Raw genomic sequence first — 21859 nt, 5'->3', positions numbered from 1 at the left:
AAAAAAAAAAAAAAAAAAACTCAGAAACAGTTTGAAACAGATGCCTATCAAGTGATCACCTCTTTTTGTGAGTGTTCCTTAAATAGCTAACTCACGCTTAGTCTGAGAACACTTGAATGTGGGATCTAAAATCTAAAATGTCATTCCTGGTGTTCTGGCATCGCATCCGGCACGTAAACAAAAGCTATCGACATTGTTCTCTCTGGGAAGTGAAGCAAGGACCATGGCGCATTCCCTTGTGTGGTCGCTTGTCTGCTGTTAAACCTAGAGAAATGGGAACCTGGCCGAGGGACAGCTGATGGTTTGGGGTGTGGATAGGGCTGGGTCATTTCTTCTTCAGGGCACCAGGCTCACAATGCCCAGAGGAAAGGAGAAGACAAGAAACGAACCGACCTCTGTTCATTTTGCCATCTGTCTGTTTGTTCATTGATCATCGGCTCTCTAGCTCATGGGTCTGGGCACCGGGGATAGGAAATGGATGTTATAGCTCTACTTCCTGGGCTTCCTGGCCTGGGCAGAGGGGGACTCCACAGGGAGGCTGACAGAGCTGAAGGCAGCATGAGACAAGTTAGGCTGGCTGAGAGGTAGGCTGAATCTTAGGAAGTACTTGGAGGGCAGGTGAAGGTGGGTAGGCCCTGCCCATCTCCCAGGGTACAGCTCAGATGAAGGTGGGAGTCAGGGTATGGGCCTTGAATTATTTTCTACTCCCAGCCCCCTAAACTCCCTATCAAATACAGGAACTCAGGATTGATTTACCACAAGTTTTAGGGGCTCTTTGTCTTGGGATACTGATGACACCCAGCCCCTCTGTGGGGCACTTCAGGTATCCAGGTGTAGGAACCCCTGGGCCTGGCTTGCTCAGGGTTCTGCAAACTGATTCCAGAAGACAAATTGCCCAGGGCCACCCTGACTCTGCCCCTACCTCTGCACTTGCTTTAATCCTTGCTCCTTTCTAGAGGTTGATTCTCTCCCATCCCTCCTCTTTAAGACCCATGGTCAGACCAACCATGCACTCCAACTGGTGGTGGCAACTCAATACTGGCCTGGGTTGAAAGGTCCCGCTGCGGACAAACCTGGCCCGGTTCCTGTGCCCCTCCCACCTGCAGTGTGGGTTGCTGCCTTGAGAGAGCTTTCTTTTGGGGTCCTTACTAATGATGTGCAGCAGCATAATTGAAGAGCCAGGCTGAAGGCTGAGGTAGGGGTGTGAGTGTGTTAGCACGTATGGGGCAGGGATGCCCAAGCGAAGGCCTTATTTACTTCCAGCAAAGACCAGCTCACCTCCATACCACAGCCTGGCACCCCGGGACCCAGGTCTGCCAGGGTTTGTTGTGGCTTCTTGTCATGCTTAGCTCTGCCCCTGGGTTTGGAGTGACTCAGAGTCAGCTAATGGGCTAGGTGCGGTAGCTCACGCCTGTCATCCCAGCACTTTGTGGGGAGGCTGAGGTGGGAGGATTGCTTGAGCCTGGGAAGCTGGGGCTGCAGTGATCTGTGATTGTGCCACTGTACTCCAGCCTGGGTGACAAAGCAAGACACTGTCTCAAAACAGAAAACCCTCCAAAACACAGAGTCAGCTAATGGTGGCTTCCTAAGGGAGCATAGTGCAATTAAGCAGCCTTAATTTGGGCATTTGGTTGAGATACAGGGTCCACTGACTGGGCAGAATACCTAGTGCTTATGGAGATCTGTGGCTAGGATCAGAGGCGGCTTTGCTCCAGCTGGGGGTAGAAATCCGTAGGGGCTGGGCCTGTGTTGTCATGCAACTGGTTCCAAGGATGTTCATGACTGTTGAGGGCCTGGCTGGGGGGCCACATCACAGGGGCCTGCTGACAAAGGGGCTGGGTTCCGCCTGGGCACTCTGCAGCAGGTGTAGAGTCCTCATGGGCTCCCACTCACCCAGACCTTCCAGGAAGATGTGCAGCTGGTTCTTTGGTGACTACATCTTTCACATTCTGTTCCGGGAGGTGGCAATGTGGTGGGGTCCTGGTGGCCAAGGGCTTGATGGAGTGCAGCTGCTATCGGCCACTTCCTGAACTGTGTGGCTGAGCAGCCCGGGGCTCCTGAGTGGGTCTCGGGTGCCTGAGGCTTCTGTCCTATGGATAAGGAAGATGGCAGGTTGGAAAGCATTTTTTTTTTTTGAGTCCAGGTGGTGAAAATGAGAGCTGTCTGGATTAGTAGGGCGTCTTGTGACTCCTAGTGTGCCAGAGCTGGGACAAGTACCTGCGTCTATGCAATTTCTATCACATGTACATATGACTTTTAAAATTCCATTTGTAATTTCACTCTTGTTTCATTCATTCATTCATTCTTTCAGAGACAGAGTCTCGCCCTGTTGCCCAGGCTGGAGTGTAGTGGGGTGATCTCGGCTCACTGCAACCTCTGCCTCCCGGGTTCAAGTGATTCTCCTGCTTGAGGCTGAGGCCTCCCAAGTAGCCGGGATTACACAGGCACCTGCCACCACACCCGGCTAATTTTTGTATTTTTAGTAGAGATGGGGTTTCATCATGTTGGTCAGGCTGGTCTCAAACTCCTGATCTCAGGTGATCCACCTGCCTCGGCCTTCCAAAGTGCTGGGATTATAGGCCTGAGCCACTGCATCCGACCTTCTTGTTCTTATTTATTTGTTTTTATTGGGGTAACATATATGTATATAATTCACCATCTTTACCATTTTTAAGTGTACAGTTCAGTGGTAATAAATATATTTATATTCTCTTTTTTGCACCCCTTCATTCCCTGGCTCCCCTTCCCCATCCCAGCCCTGGTAACCACCAGTCTAATCTGTCTTCATGAGATCCACATAACTCCCACAGATGTCACTCTTGTGTTTAGCTCACAGGTCTGGGTAGGGAACCAGCAGGCTTATGTTGGCTTGTGTCCCCATCTCGCTGCTGCATGACCCCATTCTGATCCAGCAGAAGGGAGCCCCATGAAACTTTGGTTTGGATGCAGAGGACCTGCTGTGTCCTCAGAGTTGGCTTGGGAGAGCTGTGGGAGAGAGGGCCACTGAGTCTTAGGGCCAGTGGGGCAGCAACTCCCTTGTGCTTCCATTTCTGCATCTGAGAAGTGGACAGTGTAGGCTGGGGGTGAGCAGCAGTGAGGTCGGCCACAGAGAGCTGCTGTGGGATGAGGCAGACCTTGACCCGAGTGTGGGGGCTCTGCAGGTGCCAGGAAAAGGGCCCCAGCAAGCCCTCTGGGGAAACTGTGGGGGAGGTTCGGGATAGAGAAAGGCGGGTCAGGGTGCAGTGCTGTTGGGCCGCAACTCTATTGTCTGAGTTGAGGCCAGACTCACCCCAATGTACCTTTCAGTTGTCTCCTAAGGTACAGAGAGCGCCAGGACAGAGGAACTTGCCAAGTGCCGGCTAAGATGAGGATCACCCAGTGTAGTCCTGGGTCTCCTGGGCTGGACCTGTGTGCTGGTGTTGAGGGCAGCTCATCAGCCAGGCATCAGCATGCAGGTGGTTTGGTGGCTCTCTAGCACATGAGTGGCACACATCGGCCCATTTGAGAGGCCTTTTGTTTGGGCAGGCTCACTTTGTGAGAGTAAGGGGTTGTCTTAGTCTGTTCTGTGCTATTGTAGTAAAATACCTGAGACTGGGTAACTTATCAAGAACAGAAAGTTATTTCTCAGTTCCAGATGCTGGAAGTCCCAGATCAAGGTACTAGCGTTGGGGAAGGCTGCTCTCTGCTTCTGAGATGGGACTTGAATGCTGCGTCATCTGAGGGGAGTAACACTGTCCTCACATGGAGAAGGTGGAAGGGCGGAAAGGGCCAAACTCCCTTTGTCAAGCCCTTTCGTGAGTGCACCTAATCCTCTTCGTGAGGGCGGAGCCCTTGTGTCTCAATCACTTCCCAAAGGCCACTACGCTGTTACCTCGGGGATTCAATTTCTTTCTTTTTTTTTTTTTGAGATGGAGTCTCACTCTGTCGCCCAGGCTGGAATGCAGTGGCGCGATCTTGGCTCACTGCAAGCTCCGTCTCCCGGGTTCAAGCGATCCTTCCACCTCAGCCTCCTGAGTAGCTGGGATTACATGCACACGCCACCACACCCGGCTAATTTTTTGCATTTTTAGTAGAGACAGGGTTTCACCATGTTGGCCAGGCTGGTCTTGAACTCCTGACCTCAAGTGATCCACCTTCCTCGGTCTCCCAAAGTGCTGGTATTACAGGCGTGAGCCACCATGCCTGGCTGGGGATTCAATTTCAATATCAATTTTGGTGGGGACAAAAACATTCACACCATAGCAGGGGTGGACGTTGGTTACAAGTTTATTGTGGCCCTGAAGAATTCTGGTGCTTCTCTCCTGCAGTCCTGGCTTGGGGGGACTCGGGTTGACAAAGGGCCCTCTGCCTCTCAAATCTGCCCACCCTGAGAGGAGAGTGGACAGATGGGGGAGGTGCTGCCTGCAGGGTATGGTGCATTGCCCTCCTTCCGCATCCTTTGCCCTGGGAACACTAGAGCCTGCACAGTCACCTTTGCAAACATCTTTGATTGAGGCCAAGCGCTGGGATGTGTTCAGCTGGGGAGGTTACACAGCCTTGTCTGGTGGGGATGATACTTAGCTTTCTCAGGAAAACCCCAGTATTTTTAGGAACAAACAGTTTGTACCCACCCATTTCCGGTTTTGAAAAACTGTGGGTCCTCTCCCGTCTTGTTTATCTGAAACAGCCTGAGCTTCAGGAGGGGAGGAATGGGCTTGGGCACTGGGTCAGATGATTCCAGTGTTGCCTCTTTTTCTGTGACACTGGGCAAGACCTTGACTTTGTTGAGCCTCTTTTCTTATCTGTGAGACTGGCATCCCATTGTCTGCCTCATGGTAGGAGAGGACATGTCTAAATTTCCCAGCACCAGACACAGTAGGTCCTCATAGATGTTAATCACTTTCCACTTGAGCTCACAGAAAATGACACAATGCCATTTTAGGTGAGAGCTCTTTAAAAGGGCATTAGAAGTTTCTGTTGTGGACACGGTCCTGGTGATGCTGAGTGGGTGGGCAGTCTGTTTATCAGGAAAACAGGTCCGTGGGGGTGTCTGGTGCCTTAGCTGCCCCATTCCCGGCATGGGGCTGTGGCCTCTGCCCCGGGGTTGGAGGCAAGCGTGTTTCCTCTCCTGCGCACCTTCGGAATCTCTCATGGGTTCACCTGGCTTTTACTTTTGCTTAGGGTTGTTGTCTCCCCAGAACATTTTGCTTTGACTTCTTTCGTCACGCAGCTCCTGGAATCTGTCCCCTGGTGGTGGGCTGGGGAGACTCCCCGACCCAGACTCGGTGTCCCCACCAGCTGCCCTCATGCGTTTGCTTTGCCGAGTGCCTTGGTGTACATGTCCATGTGCACTGCCCTTTGTCAGGCCTGTCCTTCCAGTCATCTCGAGGGCCTGACTCCTGGAGGATGGCTGGTGGATCAGGAAACCCGTGTGGTGGCACTGGTGCCAGTGCCCTATTTGAGCTCTGGGAAGTCTTGGTCAGGGGGTATGACACGACTGTGACGTTAAGCAGGAGGAAAGGGAGTCCCTGCCTCTCACTGGATGTCATACAGACTTGGGTTGTCAGAGCTGCAATGGAGCCTCATCATCCCATCTCGCCGCCTCATTTTATAGAAAGGAACGTTGGTCAGGAGAGGGAAGGGCTTCCCTACCAACTACCACTGTTGTTCAGAGCCTCATGCCCCATGTGAGGCCCTCACAGCCCCATGTGTGGCAAGCGTGGGGGGCAGTGTGCTAGAAATACAGATTTATCTTTCTGTATTTTCTGAAACATAATCCTGAGCCACACTTACTTGGTTTAAGTTCTCTAGAGCTATTTGGGAGAGGATGGTGGGCGGGTTGTGGGTGGGGAGTTAAATCTGGTACTTGTGGCTGTGCAGTTGGTGTGTGTTTTGCTGTAGAGTGACTGAGCTGCACGCGGTGCCATGCGCCCCCGCCACCCTCCCCCCCGACCCCGTGTGGATAAGCAGCCCCTGCCCTGGACCCAGACCTGCAGAGGCGCTGCTGTCTGTGTTCAGGGCTATGCTTGGAGGCTTAGTTGGTGGGAACTTGCAGGCTCAGAGTAGGGGACCCATTGGTGCTTACGGGGTGCTTGCGCCATGCTGGGCCCTAGGTTGAGGTTGGGAAAGCAGCAGCAAAGGGGGCGCACCCTCAAGGAGGGGAGGTGGCCGTGTGACAGTGGCTGGGCCAGTGGGCCATCCCTCTGGCCACCCCAGGTGGAGGGCAGCTCTGGGAGTGGGCCGCCCCTCCCTTGTTTCTGTGAGAGCTCTGTAGCTCCTGTCTAGGCATTTTGGAGGACCGTTTTGATGCTCAGGAGGGTCACACCTGGCTTGGGTGGTTGGACACCTCCTGTGAGAGGTGAGAGGACATGCAGAGAGAGAACGGCTCATTTACTTCACCCTAAGAAACCAAGAGGTCGGCCTGGCCCTCTGTCCCCTGCCAGCAGCCCAAAGATGAGGGCTGGGAGCAGGTGTCTTCAGCCAGGGCCAGGAGGTTACTCCCCATCCGTGGAGTTATGATGGCCTCCTATGGGCCCCACTCAGCCACGAGAGCCCAGCTCATAGCAGACCCTGGTAAGTGAGTACAGGAGCCTCCTGGTGGGGCTCTGGAAGAAGCATCCCAGTGGGCTGGATTGCTGTTTCTCTGCCTAAGCACAGGGGTCGGAGACCACAGCACTCACCCCAGAGGCCTGTTGGGCCTCCCCAGTTCCATTCTCTGTGTGATGTCCACTCTGCTTTTACCTCTGACTGAGGGGCATGTGGTGTGACAGTCCTATTTGTTCACTGGAAGACTGCATATGAGAGCCAACAAAAAAGATTTTGCAACTCTTGAGAGGTGGTGGTGGGTTTGCCAGCATAGCTGTTGTGGGCATGCAGTCAGAGTTCAGGCACACAGGGGCCTCCGAGAGTCAGGTGGGAGAAGGTGAGGAGGATGAGGAGAGCAGCGAGGTCACCGTGAGCTGCCGGAGCAGTGGAGCGAGAGCCAGCACGACTGTGAAATCTAACCACCATGGGCTCCTTTGTTTTGCCTTAAAAAAAAAAACTTTCTCTGTTGATACTTTGTTGTTTGAAGAAACTAAGTGATGTGGGTCCTTTTTGGGTCTGGAAATTGGCAACGGATGGTGATGTGTGGTAAAATGACTGACTGTGGGTCCAGCCAAGCTCCAGGGCCAGGTATGGCCCGGTCAGCAGGGAGAGTAGCAGGGAGGCCAGGCTGTGTCTGGGTTCATGACTGGTGAAGCAGGACCATCTCCCTGAAGACTCTGCCTGGTCTTTCACGTTAGGGAGGGAGGCCCTTACTGAGCCTGTGAGGCATCCCTGCTGGTGAACCTGGCCTGGAGTCAGAGGGAGACCAGGGCTTCCCACAGGTGGACACCTCTGGTGGCTGGGGACAGGCTGGCATCCACACTGCTGAAGGCCCAGCCAGGAGCCGCTACTTAGAGGAATCCTCAGGGGTGTGCAGAAACACCCAGAGACAGGTCTTGCCTTTGGAGAGGATGGACTTGGCAACATCCCTGCCCCAAGTAGATACCCTGATGCATGAAGAGTGATTGATTAAATAAAAGGAATAAGCCATCATGAGGGTAGAACAGTCTCCGAGAACATGTATCATATCTGGCTGCTGGCAATGATAAGAAGAGACTCCTCAAGCACCTATGGTTTGGAAACTTTATTTTATTTTATTTATTGTTGAGACAGAGTCTCACTCCGTCACCCAGGGTGTAGTGCAATGGCATGATCTCGGCTCACTGCAACCTCCACCTCCCAGGTTCAAGTGATTCTCCTGCCTCAGCCTCTGGAGTAGCTGGAATTACAGGTGCACGCCACCGCACCTGGTTAATTTTGTATTTTTAGTAGAGACAGGGTTTCGCCATGTTGACCAGAGTGGTGTCAAACTTCTGACCTCAAATGATCCTCCTGCCTCGGCCTCCCAAAATACTGGGATTACAGGTGTGAGCCACCATGCCCAGCCTGGAAATTCTAGAATGCACTCCCAAACAACCGATGGGCTGAAGGGGAAATTGCAGTGGAAACTAAACATTTGGAAGGGAATGACTGAAAATGTTGCATACTGGAAACTTCCAGGATCTATTGAAGGTGTCATCAGAGGCAAATTTGTAGCCTTAAATGAATTTATATAAAACCAAAAAAGATTGAAAATACCTGAATTAAGAACTCACTGCAGGCGACAGCAGAAAGAATATAGAGAAAGAGAGCACCTTTTCTGTCTACCTCATGGTGTTTGAGGAGCACTGGGGCTGGGGAGAAGGAGAGAGCCTGGAAGGTTGGCAGGGCCCGAAGTGATCTGGAGCCTCCAAGGCTGGGCCCTGAAGCATGTCAGCAGTGGACCGTCTCTTTTACAGTACATGTTGGCTTTGGCCCACAGCAGAGCCCAGGTGTTCTCTGTGCTGTCCTCTGAGTGCCCTGGGCTGCTAGACAGAGGAACAGAAGGCTTTGTGGAAGGTACCTGGAGCAGGAGCTGCTTGGTCCTCTTGGTAAACAGGCACTGTTAGGGAGGACAAGGACTCCAGATCCACATAGCTTATCACTCGCTTCATCCCTGGAGCTTCCTGGGGCTTGGTCTGGGGAGGGAGCGCTAGCACTCCACTCCTTATCTGCAGGGCTCCCAATGCCTGCGGTCTGGTCCTGACCCCTGCTGAGCTGAGGGCTTTGTTGGTTCTGCTGCTGTTGCTGCTGCTCTGACTCCACCACCTTTTCCCAACTTGGCATCTGGTGGTTGAGCCATGACAGGAAAGGAGAGTGACCTGCAAGTATTTGTCCCTTAGTTACTGTGACTTCTTGGAAACCTGCCATTACTCAGTGAGCTCTGGGCAGGCAAAGGCCCATCTTTTTTGACATTCCGGCCGGGCGCGGTTGTTCACGCCTGTAATCCCAGCACTTTGGGAGGCTGAGGCGGGTGGATCACGAGGTCAGGAGATCGAGACTATCCTGGCCAACATGGTGAAACCCCATCTCTACTAAAAATACAAAAATTAGCTGGGCATGCTGGCGCGTGCCTGTAATCCCAGCTACTCGGGAGGCTGAGGCAGGAGAATCACTTGAACCAGGGAGGCACAAGTTGCAGTGAATGGAGATCACAGCACTGCACTCTAGCCTGGCAACAAAGTGAGACTCTGTCTCAAAAAAAAAAAAAAAAAAAGGAAAAAAAATTCAAAATAGGGCAGGTGTGGTGGCTCATGCCTGTAATCCTAGCATTTTAGGAGTCCGAGGAGGGTGGATCACTTGAGGCCAGGAGTTTGAGACCAGCCTGGCCAACATGGCGAAACCCCGTCTCTACTAAAAATACAAAAATTAGCCGGGTGTGGTGGAGGGCGCCTGCAATCCCAGTTACTTGGGAAGCTGAGGCACAAGAATTGCTTGAACCCAGGAGGCGGAGGTTGCAGTGAGCCAAGATTGCACCATTGCACTCCAGCCTGGGCGATAGAGCCAGACTTTGTCTCAAAAAAAAAAAAAAAAAAAAAGTTCATGGCCGGGTGCGGTGGCCCACGCCTGTAATCCCAGCACTTTGGGAGGCCAAGATGGGCGGATCACGAGGTCAGGAGATCGAGACCATCCTGGCTAACACAGTGAAACACCGTCTCTACTAAAAATACAAAAAAAATTTAGCCGGGCATGGTGGCGGGTGCCTGTAATCCCAGCTACTTGGGAGGCTGAGGGAGGAGAATGGCATGAACCTGGGAGGCGGGGCTTGCAGTGAGCCAAGATTGCGCCACTGCACTCCAGCCTGGGCGACAGAGTGAGACTCTGCCTCCAAAAAAAAGGTTCAAAGTAATGGAAAATGACAACATTTCTAAGAATCAACTAAAAGTTACCTGAAATTACTTCACACGCCTCTGTTAACCCCTTGGTGACTGTCCACCTGAAAGGGTATCTGAGTGATGGATGCCCTGCCCCCATCCTGCACTCAGGCCCTGCATGAGCAGGGGCCACACAGCCCGTGATGTCTTACACCTGGGATTTCACCCTCACTGATGTTATTGGGCATTGTTCCCCTATTAGTAAAAGTGGATCTATATTATCCTGGTTAATGGTGGCTTAGGATTCCCAGGGCTGCTGGGAGTGGGGCATTCCTGGGCCCTTGTAGCTCTACCTGTGTGAAGAAGTCAGGAGGACAGGTGTAGTCCAGAGGCTTTGTCTTTGTGTCCTCTCAGGCTTTGTTCCCTGCACTTGGACATGGCACCCTTAGGAAAGGTAGTGTGGTTAGAATGTGTTCCCCAAAGTTCATGTATTAGAAACTTGATCCCCAGTGTGGGGTTGTTGGGAGGTGGGGCATAATGGGAGGTATTTGGGTCATGAGGCCATGCCCACATGTACGGATTAATGCCATTCTTGCAGGAGTGGGTTTGTTACCACGGGAGTGGGTTTCTTAGAAAAGGATGAGTTTGGCCCCCTTTTCTTTTTCACCCTCTCTTTGCCCTTCTGCCGTGGGATGACTCAGCAAGAAGGCCCTTGCCAGATGCTGGCCCCCTGATCTTGGACTTCCCAGCCTCTGGAACTGTGAGCCAATACATTTCTGCTCATTATGAATTACTTAGTCTCAGATATTCCGTTATAGCAACAGAAGTGGACTGAGGGTCACCACACAGACTGTTCTCTCAGGATTCAGTGGGTAAATGCAGGTGTTGTGCTCTGAGCACCTGAGTGCTCAGTGTTCACCAGTGCTGTAGTCACTTTTTTCATCACCCCTGTTATGAGCACCTCTGAGAGGAAGAGCCGAAGGTGGACTCTGGAAGCGTGGGTGGGCATACTCCCTGCTGTCCAGTGTGTGTGAGGCCTCTCAACCTGCCTGTCTCTCTGGGGTACAAAAGTTGCCTTCCTCTACAGCCTCGGGTCCCTTTTCCCTCCCAGAACTTGGCTGGTCTTTTCTGGCATTGAGTGGAAGGCATCTCCCAGTATTCCTCTCACTGATGGGTCAGCTGTAGATGTGCTGCCAGAGCCCCTCTCATGGGCAGTTGGGGCTCTTGCCACTCCCTGCACTGGTCTGAGGGGACTGAGGTGGACTTGTTGACAGTGGTTGTGCTGTCTTCTAGGAGAGAACCTCTTTTATCTGATTTTGCTTGGGAATACCAGGTACTGGCCACAGTAAATGTTCGACTGGGAGGAAGAGATGGTGGTGGCTGTGGTCATGGTGTTGTAGCTAAACAGATGGTTACTCTGTGCACCTTTCTGGGATGGATTTTAGGTATGTGGGGAAGAACCCTCCTTTACTAGGAGATCATGCATCCCCCATCCCCCCTGGCCTGGACTGCTCCCCAGCCCTTGGAGTATGGCCTGGCATGTGCCTGGCATTCCCCTTCAGATGGTCACACAGACCTTCAGCATCTGGGAAGCCAGAGTGGGCACATCACTACCCATGGCCTGAACATAAGAAAAGTGAATTAGAGAGACATGTCATGTTGCTCTGCTGCCCAAGCACCTTTGGAAACCTCCTTTCTGTCACCTGTGCCCTGAACTGTGCCCTGACTGCTTGAGCCATTGGCTCTTCCTTGGAGATCCTCTATTTCTCTGGTCAGCAGCTGTGCAGTGTTGGGGAGATGTTGGATGTTGGGGTTGGTCTGAGTCAAAGGGACCAAATTCTCATCTCAGTGCTATGGCTGGGGTGACTCAGTGCACCTCCCTGACTTGTGGTTTCTTACTGGAAAAGTGGGGATGAGACCAGCCCTGGAGGGCTGCCAGCGCAGACTGTCCCATTCACTCATCTCTGTCACCCACATTCTCATAGCCTGGCCTTGTCCCTGTTGTAGTGCTCAGGAATAGAGGCCTGACCAGTGGTGCTTGCACCTGGCCACAGGCAGGATCCTGGGCTACAGGTTATGGAGGACTGTGGGCTGAGTGGGCTCTCGGTCCTTTATCCTGCTGCTGCTTTCATTCAGGAACATCTCGTTTTCTTCTTGTGCATTTAGAATCGAGAATGACCTTTGATGTGCGTTATTTTTTGTTTGTTCTGCCAGGGACCAGCCACCACTGTTGCCTTTTCAAGAACGGGGGAGTACTTTGCTTCTGGAGGCTCTGATGAACAAGTAAGTAGAGAGCAGTCGAATGAAATGGTGAAGAAAGGAATCAGAGCTGATTTCTGCTCAGAACCAAACAGGGTGTTTGGGGGATGAGCTGGGTTTCGCCAGCTTCCTTGGTGGCTTTCAGCGACTAAAAAGGCCCTGATGGAGCTTGAGGTGGGTGTGCCCAGATCCAGGGCCCTTGCCACCCCAGAATGGCCCTCCTGCAGGTGCCGACCTCATGGCCGCATCTCAGAATCCTTACTGCTCAGGCTATCATTTAGTGGAAGGAGACTGGGCTATGGTTGTCGTGAAAAGTTGTTTTTTTAGTTCTTTTCCTGATTCTAAACAAGATGAGATGAGGCCCTCTCATCTCCCCATGCTGTAGATGAGGAAACTAAGTCCCAGCAGATGCTAGAGCTGGGGCAGGCACCGGGGCATGTCTCACTTCAGAGCCATTCTCCTGCCCTGGAAGCCTCTACTCTGTCATCTGCTGTCCTTTGCTCCCAGCCCACTTGGACACTGTTTGAGGGGTCAGCATTTTCATTACTTTTGGCTGCAGAGAGAGGACATTGTGAAGAGGTCCTATCATACCTTGTCACCCTCTGCTCTGAGGCTTCAGCCTGTCAGCCCTGGTGCCTTGTGCCCTGATGGCTAATCACCAATGACCTGTCTCCTGGCAGGCACCCTGCTTCTAGGGCCTAGTCCCTGGCACTGGGGAGGCCAGAAGCACTGAAGAGTCCACCCATCAGCAGTCTTTCTCCAGTGTCCGCATGGTCCTCTCGCCCAGAGAACCACAGCCCCTGATGAGGCAAGGAGGAAAGAGTGGCTGTTCTGTGCCACTGTTGACCTGATGCATGCTGAGAATGTTTATTCCACTGCTGCCCAGTCTCTTAACTCTGGCTGCGCAGCCTAGAAAAGTCCTATTGGCCTACATGAGTCCTGGTCTCGGCCAAATCTACCAATTTTGGTTGAGTCTCTTCCAGTAAGGCAGAGGGTAGTTGGCGGCTGTTTGACCACTGCCTGGATTAGAGACAGCAGGCGTCTTCCCGCACCAGCACCAGTCCTGCTCTAGCAGACGAGGGAGGAGGAAGGCAAAAGTGACTCCTGAGCCTTCCCTGAGCGTGAGGCCTGGTTTATTGCTTAGAAGACGGGAAACTGGTAACTTCATACAGTAAATAGAGTCATGGTAGAATCAACTGACATAGTAGGAGAGGCAGCCTGGTGGAAAGTAGGTCCAGCAGCGCTGCCATCAGCTCCCAGGCTGCCTGTTTAGTATCTACTCTGAGCTTTTTCGGAGTGACACTGACATTGTCTATTTGCATTCACGATAACCACTCTACTATTAGGAATTTATTCATTTATTCAGCAGTTGGATTTGCACAGTGACGTGAAGACCCTGTAAACAAGGGTGCGTGTGTGCTAACGTTCTATTTGTAAGGTGATATGTGCACGACCCTAGATGCCATCCATGTGGGAGAGGAAACAGTGGAGCTGCTCAGACAGCGGTGAAGAGCCTCCTGAAGAACGAGGTTCACAGCTGTGTCCTGACAGACAGGGATGGTGTCTGGGGCACATGGAGTGTTGATCTTGTGTGGATACGGTGGTTTTTCTGTGGCCTCAGGTGACCACTGGCCACACACTCCCCAGTTCTCTGTGACGCCCAAGCCAGCCATCCTGGAAGTGGCCCTGGAAGCACACCGTCATGCGTGTCCAGCAGCCTCCAGCAGGGAGCACTCTTGCTCCCCAGCCAGGTGCCTCCCTCAGCTGTGTTCAAGGAGCCGAGGGACATGGTCCTGCTAATAGGAGGACACTCGGAATAGGACGTGTTTTTCGTGGCTGAGTTAGCCTTGGGATGACGAGTGTGTTGCTGAGTACTTCCTGTGTGCCCGCGTCCGCCAGACTGTCTCCTGTGAGCCTCACAGCAGCCCCGTGAGATGGGAACTAGGCTCATCCCTGTCTCGCAGATGCAGGAACTGAGGCACGAGGTTGAGTCCCTTGCCTTGGGCCATTCAGTAAGGCGTGTTCTGGCCTAAAGTCCATGTGTTAACCACTTCTCACAGTGTAACAAGCCAGGCCACCGCCCGCAGGAGCTTCTATTTTAGTACAGAGGCAGATGATAAACAATGAAAAGGGACAAATGGATTAAATAACTCCCTACTCTGATGCTATGAAGGAAGTAAATAGAGGGCTAGATTTTAAACATTCACAAAGGCCTCTCTGAGAAGGTGGTGCTGTTGAAGCAGACACTTAAGCCTGCGAAGGAGCCAACCCCATGAAGCTCGGGCCTGTGACACCCTAGGGAGATGAACCAGCAAGTGCCAAGGCCTGGCGGTGTCATGCTGCAGTGATCCATCCTGGTCACATCCAGGTCCTCTTGAGGCCTGTCCACAAAGCCTGCTCCCCAGGGAGGTGGGGTAGGTCCCGGAATGGAATTGGGGTGTCAGGTGGGGACCACTGTCCCACCATGGCTCAGAACTTTGGGCATGGCCTCTGAGCCCATTTCCTCAGTGAAGGGGGATTTCCTCAAATCCCTCTTCCCACTGGCAAAGGGATTTTCTCCCCCTGACTTGGTACGCCTGTTGGTTTTGGCAGGTGATGGTTTGGAAGAGTAACTTTGATACTATTGATCATGGAGAAGTCATGAAAGTGTCGAGGCCCCCAGCCACACTGGCCAGCTCCACGGGTAATCAGGTAAGTGGCTTGGCAGGCATGTCCTGAGCTCTGTGACTCTGGTGGGCTAGGTCATGGTGAACAGCTCTGGGCTTGGAGATGGCGAGGGCGGAGGTTTAGGCCCATCTCTGGAAAGGGACCCTAGTAAGATCTTGTCATTTACCAAATACTTTGGAACTTGTGGTGCTTTGTTTTCCATCTAGAGTGAGCGAATAAGACACAAAGAGGCTGTTAAGCAAGCTGCTGGGTGCCCCAGCCCTGTGCCATTTGGTGGGAGCGTGTTTCCATGGCCTATGCTGCTGTTTGATTGAGACCTCAGGAGATGAGAGACCCGTCCCATACTGAACCCTGGGCCACAGGACCCAAATGTGGGGCTCCTAGAGGGTTTAGGGCCTGAAGCCACAGCTGGGACAAATGGGAAAGGCCCAGCCCTGTTGCTCTCACTTCCCCCCCTTTTTTTTTCTAACCATGGAGAGGAAGTTCCTCAGCCACAAACCATTTTTAGTACCTTTGTTGGTAAAAGAATATTCAATGTTCCTGAATTTAAATGGTTAACATTTTTGACAAATATTTGGGGAAAAAACTGATGACTGATACAGTCTCATTAAATAAGGTCATATTCAGCTTGGACTGAAATAAATATTAAAGCCAAGGTTGTGGAACCCTGAGGGTTTTAAGCTATGGCCGTAGTCTCTTTAGATGTCTCTCTGCTGGACCATAGAGAGAGTGTGGCCTCCCCCACACGGATACTGGCCCAAACAACAGGAAGTGGCTCACCCAAGGCCTCCAGCGAGTCAAGGCTGGGGCCCAGAATAGAACTAGGAAGCCTCCTGAGTCTGTCCCGGGGCTTCTGTGGCTGCAGCAGATAGATCCCCCATCTCCCCACCCCAACACATACACATGTCCCCTGTTTTGTGTCCTGGGCTGCCTCTAGGCATTGGACCAGTTGGGATTTATGGTTTTTCTTACAAGGGTTGCCGTCCTGCCTGGTCCGTTGGCTGTCCTCTGTACTTGCTAGTCTGTGGCCAGTTTTCAGCTTTTGGGTTTGTTGGGGGATGACTGGGCTGCATGAGACACTGCTTGCTGCCAGTTCATCTTCCACCCAGAAAGACATTTCACACTGCAGGGTTGGGGTCCCCTGGGACCCAGCAGACCTCTAGGTCCCTGCCCTCTTTCCTGTGAATCCTTATCTGTTGGGCACTTCTGGTGAGCCACAGCCAAGGTCTTTTACGCTCACTACCCTGTTTATTCCTTATCTCATCAGAATGAGTGGGTAAAGGTACTGCTCAATTCACAGATAAGACACCTGGGGCTTAGTCACCTTTCCCAGATGCCTGGAGCTGGGGGCCCACCAGGCTGACCCCTCTGAGCAAAGCTAGAAACTGCAGGTGGCAGAGGACTGCTGGCTGCTTTTCCCCATTTCAGGGGAGGGCACTGACATCTGCCTCTTGGGAATGGTTAATATCTGCCAGCTGGGGGAGAATCCCATGTTCTTACAGCTATTAGGAAAATAACTTGGATGAACTGCTTCTTGTTCCTTTAGTCCTGGCTCAGCGATGGAATATGGAGCACCTTTGCTTCCCAGAGCTGTGGGTGGGGGAATCCCAGCATGGCAGGATGGGGCATGAGTGGGTGAACAGCTCGGCAGTGCTCAGGGCAACCACTTGTTCCCATACTATCTACAGGCTCACGTTGGAGTTGTAGTCACAGCTCTGCCCACTGGCCCTCACTGCATGGGCCTCAAATAGGGGAAAGGATGTTGGTCCTGGGGTCAGAGAACTGGGTCTGAACCCTGGGTGTGTGGCCCCAGGCAAAACACGTGGTCCTCCCAAACCAACATTTCCACATGGTACCTGAATACCTACGTAGGCAGGCTCTGACGAGAGCTTTGAGACCCCCACCAAGTGACTTGTTAATCCTAAAATCATTCTTGGTTGAGATCAGACCTCTTTCCTTATTTGTCACAAGCCTCTCTGAGACCCTGAGTGGACGTTAAGTCCTCTCCAGACACACTTTTGCTGACACATACATGCCATGTGATGTCAACCTTCAGGACTTCTCTGATCTCAGGACTTCCAGGCCAAGAGGAGCACTAGGTTTTTAGTTTGTTTTGTCTTGTTTTATTGTGATATATATATAACACAAAGTTTACCATTTTAACCATTTTTAAGTGTACAATTTGGTGGCATTAAATATATTCACAGTGTTGTGCAACCATCACCGTCTATTTCCAGAAGATCTTCATCTTTCCAAACTGAGGAGAGCTACTTTTTATAACACTGTTCAGTGGTTCGGTTTTCTTCTGAGATAGGAAGGGAAGCTGATGAGTGTGTTCTCACCCTTCTTGCCCAAGGGCTTCCCTGGCACTGAGACAGTATCTAAGGACTGGTTCCACGACTGGCCGGAGTGTCTCAGCCCCATAGGGAGCCCAGGAGCACTGCAGTCGTGTCTCAGGAGCTTGTGAGTCCAGTGAGCCTCTGTCCCTCCAGCTCTGTCCATGTACTGGCCTTCCAGTAACCCAGGGTTTCTCAACCTCAGCACTATTGATATTTTGGGCCAGATCATTCTTTGCTGTAGGGGGCTGTTTTGTGCATTGTGGGATATTTAGCAGCATCCTTGGCCTTTACTCACTAGATGCCAGTAGCATCTTCACCCTCCCACCAACCCAAGTTGTGACAACCAAAAATGTCTTCTAGGCCAGGCATGGCGTCCCACACCTGTAATCTCAGCACTTTGAGAGGCCGAGACTAGAGGATCGCTTGTGCCCAGGAGTTCAAGACCAGCCTGGGCAACACAGCACGATCCTGTCTCTACAAAAAAATTTAAAAATTAGCTGAGCATGGTAGCACTCCCCTGTAATCCTAGTCACTTGGGAGGCTGAGGCGGAAAGATCACTTGAACCCAGGAGTTGGAGGCTATCATGAACTATGATGATACCACTGCACTCCAGCTTGGATCACAGAGTGAGACTCTGTCTCTGGGAAAAAAAAATAGTCTTCTGATGCTGCCAAATGTCCCTCTGGTGGGCAGAATTGTCCCCAGCTTAGAATCACTGCAATAAGTCTTGCCTCAGTGGGGAGCCCAGAAAAGAAGCTGACCTAGCAGTGGGAGGAGTGTGGGAATGTGCCTGGAGATGGGGCTGTCTTAGCAGTGGGAGGAGCACGGGGATGAGGTGGGAGAGGCCCTGGGCATGCGGACGAGGACTGCCATTCCAGCAGCCCTGAGTGTGAGGACTCTGCTCAGTTGGGCCAGATTTGGGCTCCCACCAGCAGCAGCAATGGTGGCCCAGGTTTCTCAGCCTGGGCTTCTAACAGAAGTCATTTTGCAGGAATCTTGTTTGGTCTCAGTCTTCTGGAGGTGATGGTAAAAAAAAAAACACACAAAAACCTTTGCCTTTAGCAACTTGGTTTTCTTCACTTAAACCTTGGAGATTGTTTTTGCCTTTCCTGACTAAAGGCTTCCCTTCCCTGGCTCTGGGAGAATTTCTGGTCAGTGGTTTGGTGGCTGACCAGTGTGGCTCAACTTCTCAAAGAGCCCATGGGCGCCATAGCTGTGCCCCAAGAACTCATGAATCTAATGATCCTCTGCCTACATCAGCTCTGTCTACACCCTGGGCCTCAGGCCCTGAAGCCTTGTGAAACACTCCTGGGCATTTGGGGATTCTGGGAAGCCCATTGGGCAGGTGTAGGTGTTGAATTCCTCACCATGCCCCCATTCCAGTGTAGCAGTCGAAAGCCAGAGGGACAGACCCTGCATGGACCCCCTACTCTACTCACCCACCAGCAGACCACGGCAAGGGCAGCCCTGTGAGCCTGTGATGGTCCTTCTGCCCGGGAAAACCCCCTACCCATGACCCTTTCTCTGACTGCAGCACTTCAACTCTCAGATCTTGGAATGAAGTTGTCCTTGAGCCCACTCTGAATAGAGCTCTGTTCACTGCAGAGCTATTTTCAACCTCTGGTTGAAATTCACAGCTTATTTTTAGGCACATTTCGTGTTGAAAAGCAAAAGCCATTTCCCAGCCATTCAGAATGAGAATAATGGGTTCCATTTTCCCTCTATTCTTGGCTGAGCTGTGCATGAGGAGGGATTTCAGGGCTTGTAGCTGGGGAACTTTCTCTGCTTAGAGGGTTGCAGATGAAGGATTCCAGGCCGTGCTCTGGGCTGAGGGTGGACAGAAGCTGCATGTTTTGCCTTGTGACATGCTACAAGGCTGGAGGAAGGTTGGAAGAGCCATTTGCAGGCAAATGAGCACCTCCCAGAGGGGCTTGAGTATGGGCAAGGGATGGGAGCCCCTGGGAGTTGTCTGCAGTGGGTGCTTGTGCTAGTGTTTTCAAGGGTCTGGTGCTTAGCTTTATCCCCTGCCATGGCCCTGGCCCCCTCTGCTCTTGTCCACCCTCTTGCTGTCTGTCCGTTGGGGCCTGTCCTCAAGGCATAAAGACCCCTGTATCTTGGCTGAACTTGAATTTCACACCTCCCAAACCCCCGCCACTATAGGACGGACTTCTGCTCAACCACAGAAGCATTTTTTTAACCACTTTTTAAATAGCAAAAATGCATTTGGTTGATTGACTTATTTTTGCCCTCCTTCCAAATGTCTGAGGGCCTATTATGCAATGGGGAAGAAAGGTTGCGCTGGGTGGGGTAGGAGGAGAACACAGAGTTCTAGGTAATTCAGTGAAACGGGGAAAAAAAAAACCACTTCCTGAGTTCTAAGGGTTGGCTGCTCTCCGGTTCACACATTAACCTTGAGTTCTAGGGCTAAGGGCTTTTCTCCACTCACCTCTCAAGATCTCATTTTAAGGAGGAAAGCTCATCTGTGGTTAAGAACCTGGGTTCTAGCTCCAACCAACCTGCGATTAAATCCTTTCTCTACCCTGCCTGGGGTGTGGCCCTGGGAAAGTGGCCAGACATCTGGGAGGCATGGTTTTCTCTTCTGTCGTATGGGGAGAGACTGGACCCTCCTTCATGGGATTTCATGCGTGGTGCATCTGCCTGGCATATGACAAGTGCTCATCAAGCTTTAGCTATTTTTTTTTTTTGAGTCAGGGTCTCACTCTGTCACCCAGGCTGAACTACAGTGGTGCAGTTGTGGCTCACTACAGTTTCAACTTCCCAAGCTGAAGCAATCCTCCTATCTCAGCCTCCTGAGTAGCTGGGACTATAGGCAAGTGCCCCCACACCCAGCTAATTTTTAATTTTTTTTTCTTTTTTTTTTTTTGAGGTAGAGTCTTGTGTTGTCACCTAGGCTGGAGTGGAATGGTGCGATCTTGGCTCACTACAGTCTCTGCCTCCCAGGTTCAAGAGATTATGCCTCAGCCTCCCGACTAGCTGGGAATGCAAGTGTGCACCACCACACCTGGCTAATTTTTGTATTTTTAGTAGAGACGGGATTTCACCATGTTGGCCAGGCTGGTCTTGAACTCGCAAACTCAGGTGATCCACCTGCCTTAGCCTCCCAAAGTGCTAGGATTGCAGGCATGAGCCCCTACACCTGGCCTAATTTTTAAAATTTTTTGTAGAGAAAGGGTCTCCCTACCTTGTCCAGGATGGTCTCAAATTCCTGGGCTCAAGCAGTCCTCCTGCCTCCGCCTCCCAAAGCATTGGGATTATAGGTGTGAACTACCATGCCTGCCCCACCAAGCTTTAGCTATTTTTAAAAAGGGTTCTTTTCCCCTCCCTGACTGAAAGCCAATCCAGGAGATTATGTGTTCAAAACTTGCTAGGGTGAGGGACAGTGGGCAAGAATGGGAGCACTTACAATTTTCCATGTTGACCCCTCTCTGCAGGTCATCGTAGTGAGAGACAGTGAGGTTTTCAGACCTTTGCAGGCATCAAAATTGTGTTTCCTGATGGCAGACCCAAGTCCTCTGTGCTCCCAGATGAGAGAGCAGATCTGTGAGTGGGTGGAAACAGTTGTCCTTCTGCCCCAGGATTCCTCAGGACAAGATGCCCAGGACCCCCAGAGCCTCAGTGCTTGAACTGTCCTCTGGAAGAGGGGGCTAGGTCAGTTGAGAACATCTGACCTGAGCCTCATCCGTGCTGAAGGATGGCCTATTTCTTCTTCCTAGTTCCTCTGATGCTGAGGGTAAAGCACCAGTCACCCCTGTGCCCGTCCTTCAGCTCTCACATTTCTGTTTTGGGGCACTGCCACAGGGGTGGGTTTTCACTTAGGGGTTCATGGGACCCTGATTCCTGGCCCAGAGATTCTTGGCACTAGAGCTTCCCTTATGCTGTGGATCTGGGGGTCCTGGGTGCCTGTGGATTTTTAAGATCTGAATTCTCCCTCCAGGTGCCTTGCCTGAGGAATTAGAGGGTTGGAGAAGCGGGGAGAGGGAACCCATTTCCACCTCACCTGCCTCATAGATTTTTAAAAATTATTCATATATATTTCAGAAGTACAGATGCAGTTTTGTTACCTGGTATATTGTGTAGGGGTGAAGTCTGGGCTTTTAATGTAACCATCACCCAAATAATGTACATTATATTGGTTAAGTATTTATTTTCTCATCCCTTGCCTCATAGATTACGTGTTAGTCTGCTCAGGATGCTATAACAAAATACCATAGACTAGGTAGATTATAAATATAGAAACTTTATTTCTCGCAGTTCTGGAGGCTGGGAAGTCCAAGCAAAGCGTCAATGGGTTTAGTGTCTGGTGAGGGTTTGTTCTCTGCTTCATAGATGGCTCCTTCTCACTGTGTCCTCACATGGTGGAAGGGGCTAACTAGATCTCTGGGGTCTCTTTCATAAGGGCACTAATCCAAACCTGATGGCTTCACCCACATGACCTAATCACCTCCCAAAGGCCCCACCTCCTAATACCATCACTTTGGGGTTAGGATTTCAACACAGGAATTGTAAGGGACACAAGCCCCCAGACCTTGCAGCAGATGTGCTTCTCACTTGGGAGGACTTGGGTCGCTTAATGAGAACACAGATTTATGGTCTGGCATTCGCTTTCTGTAGAGGGGAGAAGTGTGGGTTCAAGGGATTCTTAGCAAGAGTGGTGTTGTGGGTGTTTGGAGCAGGAATGAACCCCAGATTTGTATGTCTTAGAGGGGAGCCTCTTCCTTCTCCACTTGACCCCAATCCTGGCACCTAATTTTTTCAAGACCATTAAAGCGAGTAGGATGCAGTGACTCACGCCTGTAATTGCAGCACTTTGGGAGGCTGAGGCAAGAGGCTGGCTT

General features: G+C 51.6%; 2 protein-coding genes across 6 annotated transcripts in view; both read left to right on the top strand.

Moving 5' to 3' along the window:
• Positions 1 to 21859, top strand: part of RPL29 (ribosomal protein L29) — a 344283-nt gene that overhangs the window by 198155 nt on the left and 124269 nt on the right. The window contains exon 1 of one of the 2 annotated variants that reach the window (XM_050781000.1): positions 5449 to 5466. The exons of the other annotated variant lie outside the window; for it this stretch is intronic. The gene's annotated coding sequence lies outside the window, so the exon portion shown is untranslated. Of the gene's footprint in view, positions 1 to 5448; positions 5467 to 21859 lie in introns of those variants that run through there. 2 annotated transcript variants of the gene reach the window in all.
• The window catches only part of POC1A (POC1 centriolar protein A), an 84532-nt gene that overhangs the window by 17885 nt on the left and 44788 nt on the right, over positions 1 to 21859 (top strand). For 3 of the 4 annotated variants that reach the window (XR_007723507.1, XM_050780933.1, XM_050780935.1), the window contains 2 exons: positions 11952 to 12020; positions 14589 to 14687. Coding sequence is in view for 3 of the 4 variants with exons in the window: in XM_050780933.1 (XP_050636890.1) it covers positions 11952 to 12020; positions 14589 to 14687 (168 nt within the window). In the remaining variant the exon portion in view is untranslated. The remainder of the gene's footprint in view (positions 1 to 11951; positions 12021 to 14588; positions 14688 to 21859) is intronic. The other variant, XM_050780934.1, reaches the window with a different exon arrangement.

The sequence above is a fragment of the Macaca thibetana genome, chromosome 2 (genome assembly GCF_024542745.1).
Source record: "Macaca thibetana thibetana isolate TM-01 chromosome 2, ASM2454274v1, whole genome shotgun sequence".
Lineage (NCBI taxonomy): Eukaryota > Metazoa > Chordata > Mammalia > Primates > Cercopithecidae > Macaca > Macaca thibetana.
This window is presented reverse-complemented; position numbering and strand designations above follow the sequence as displayed.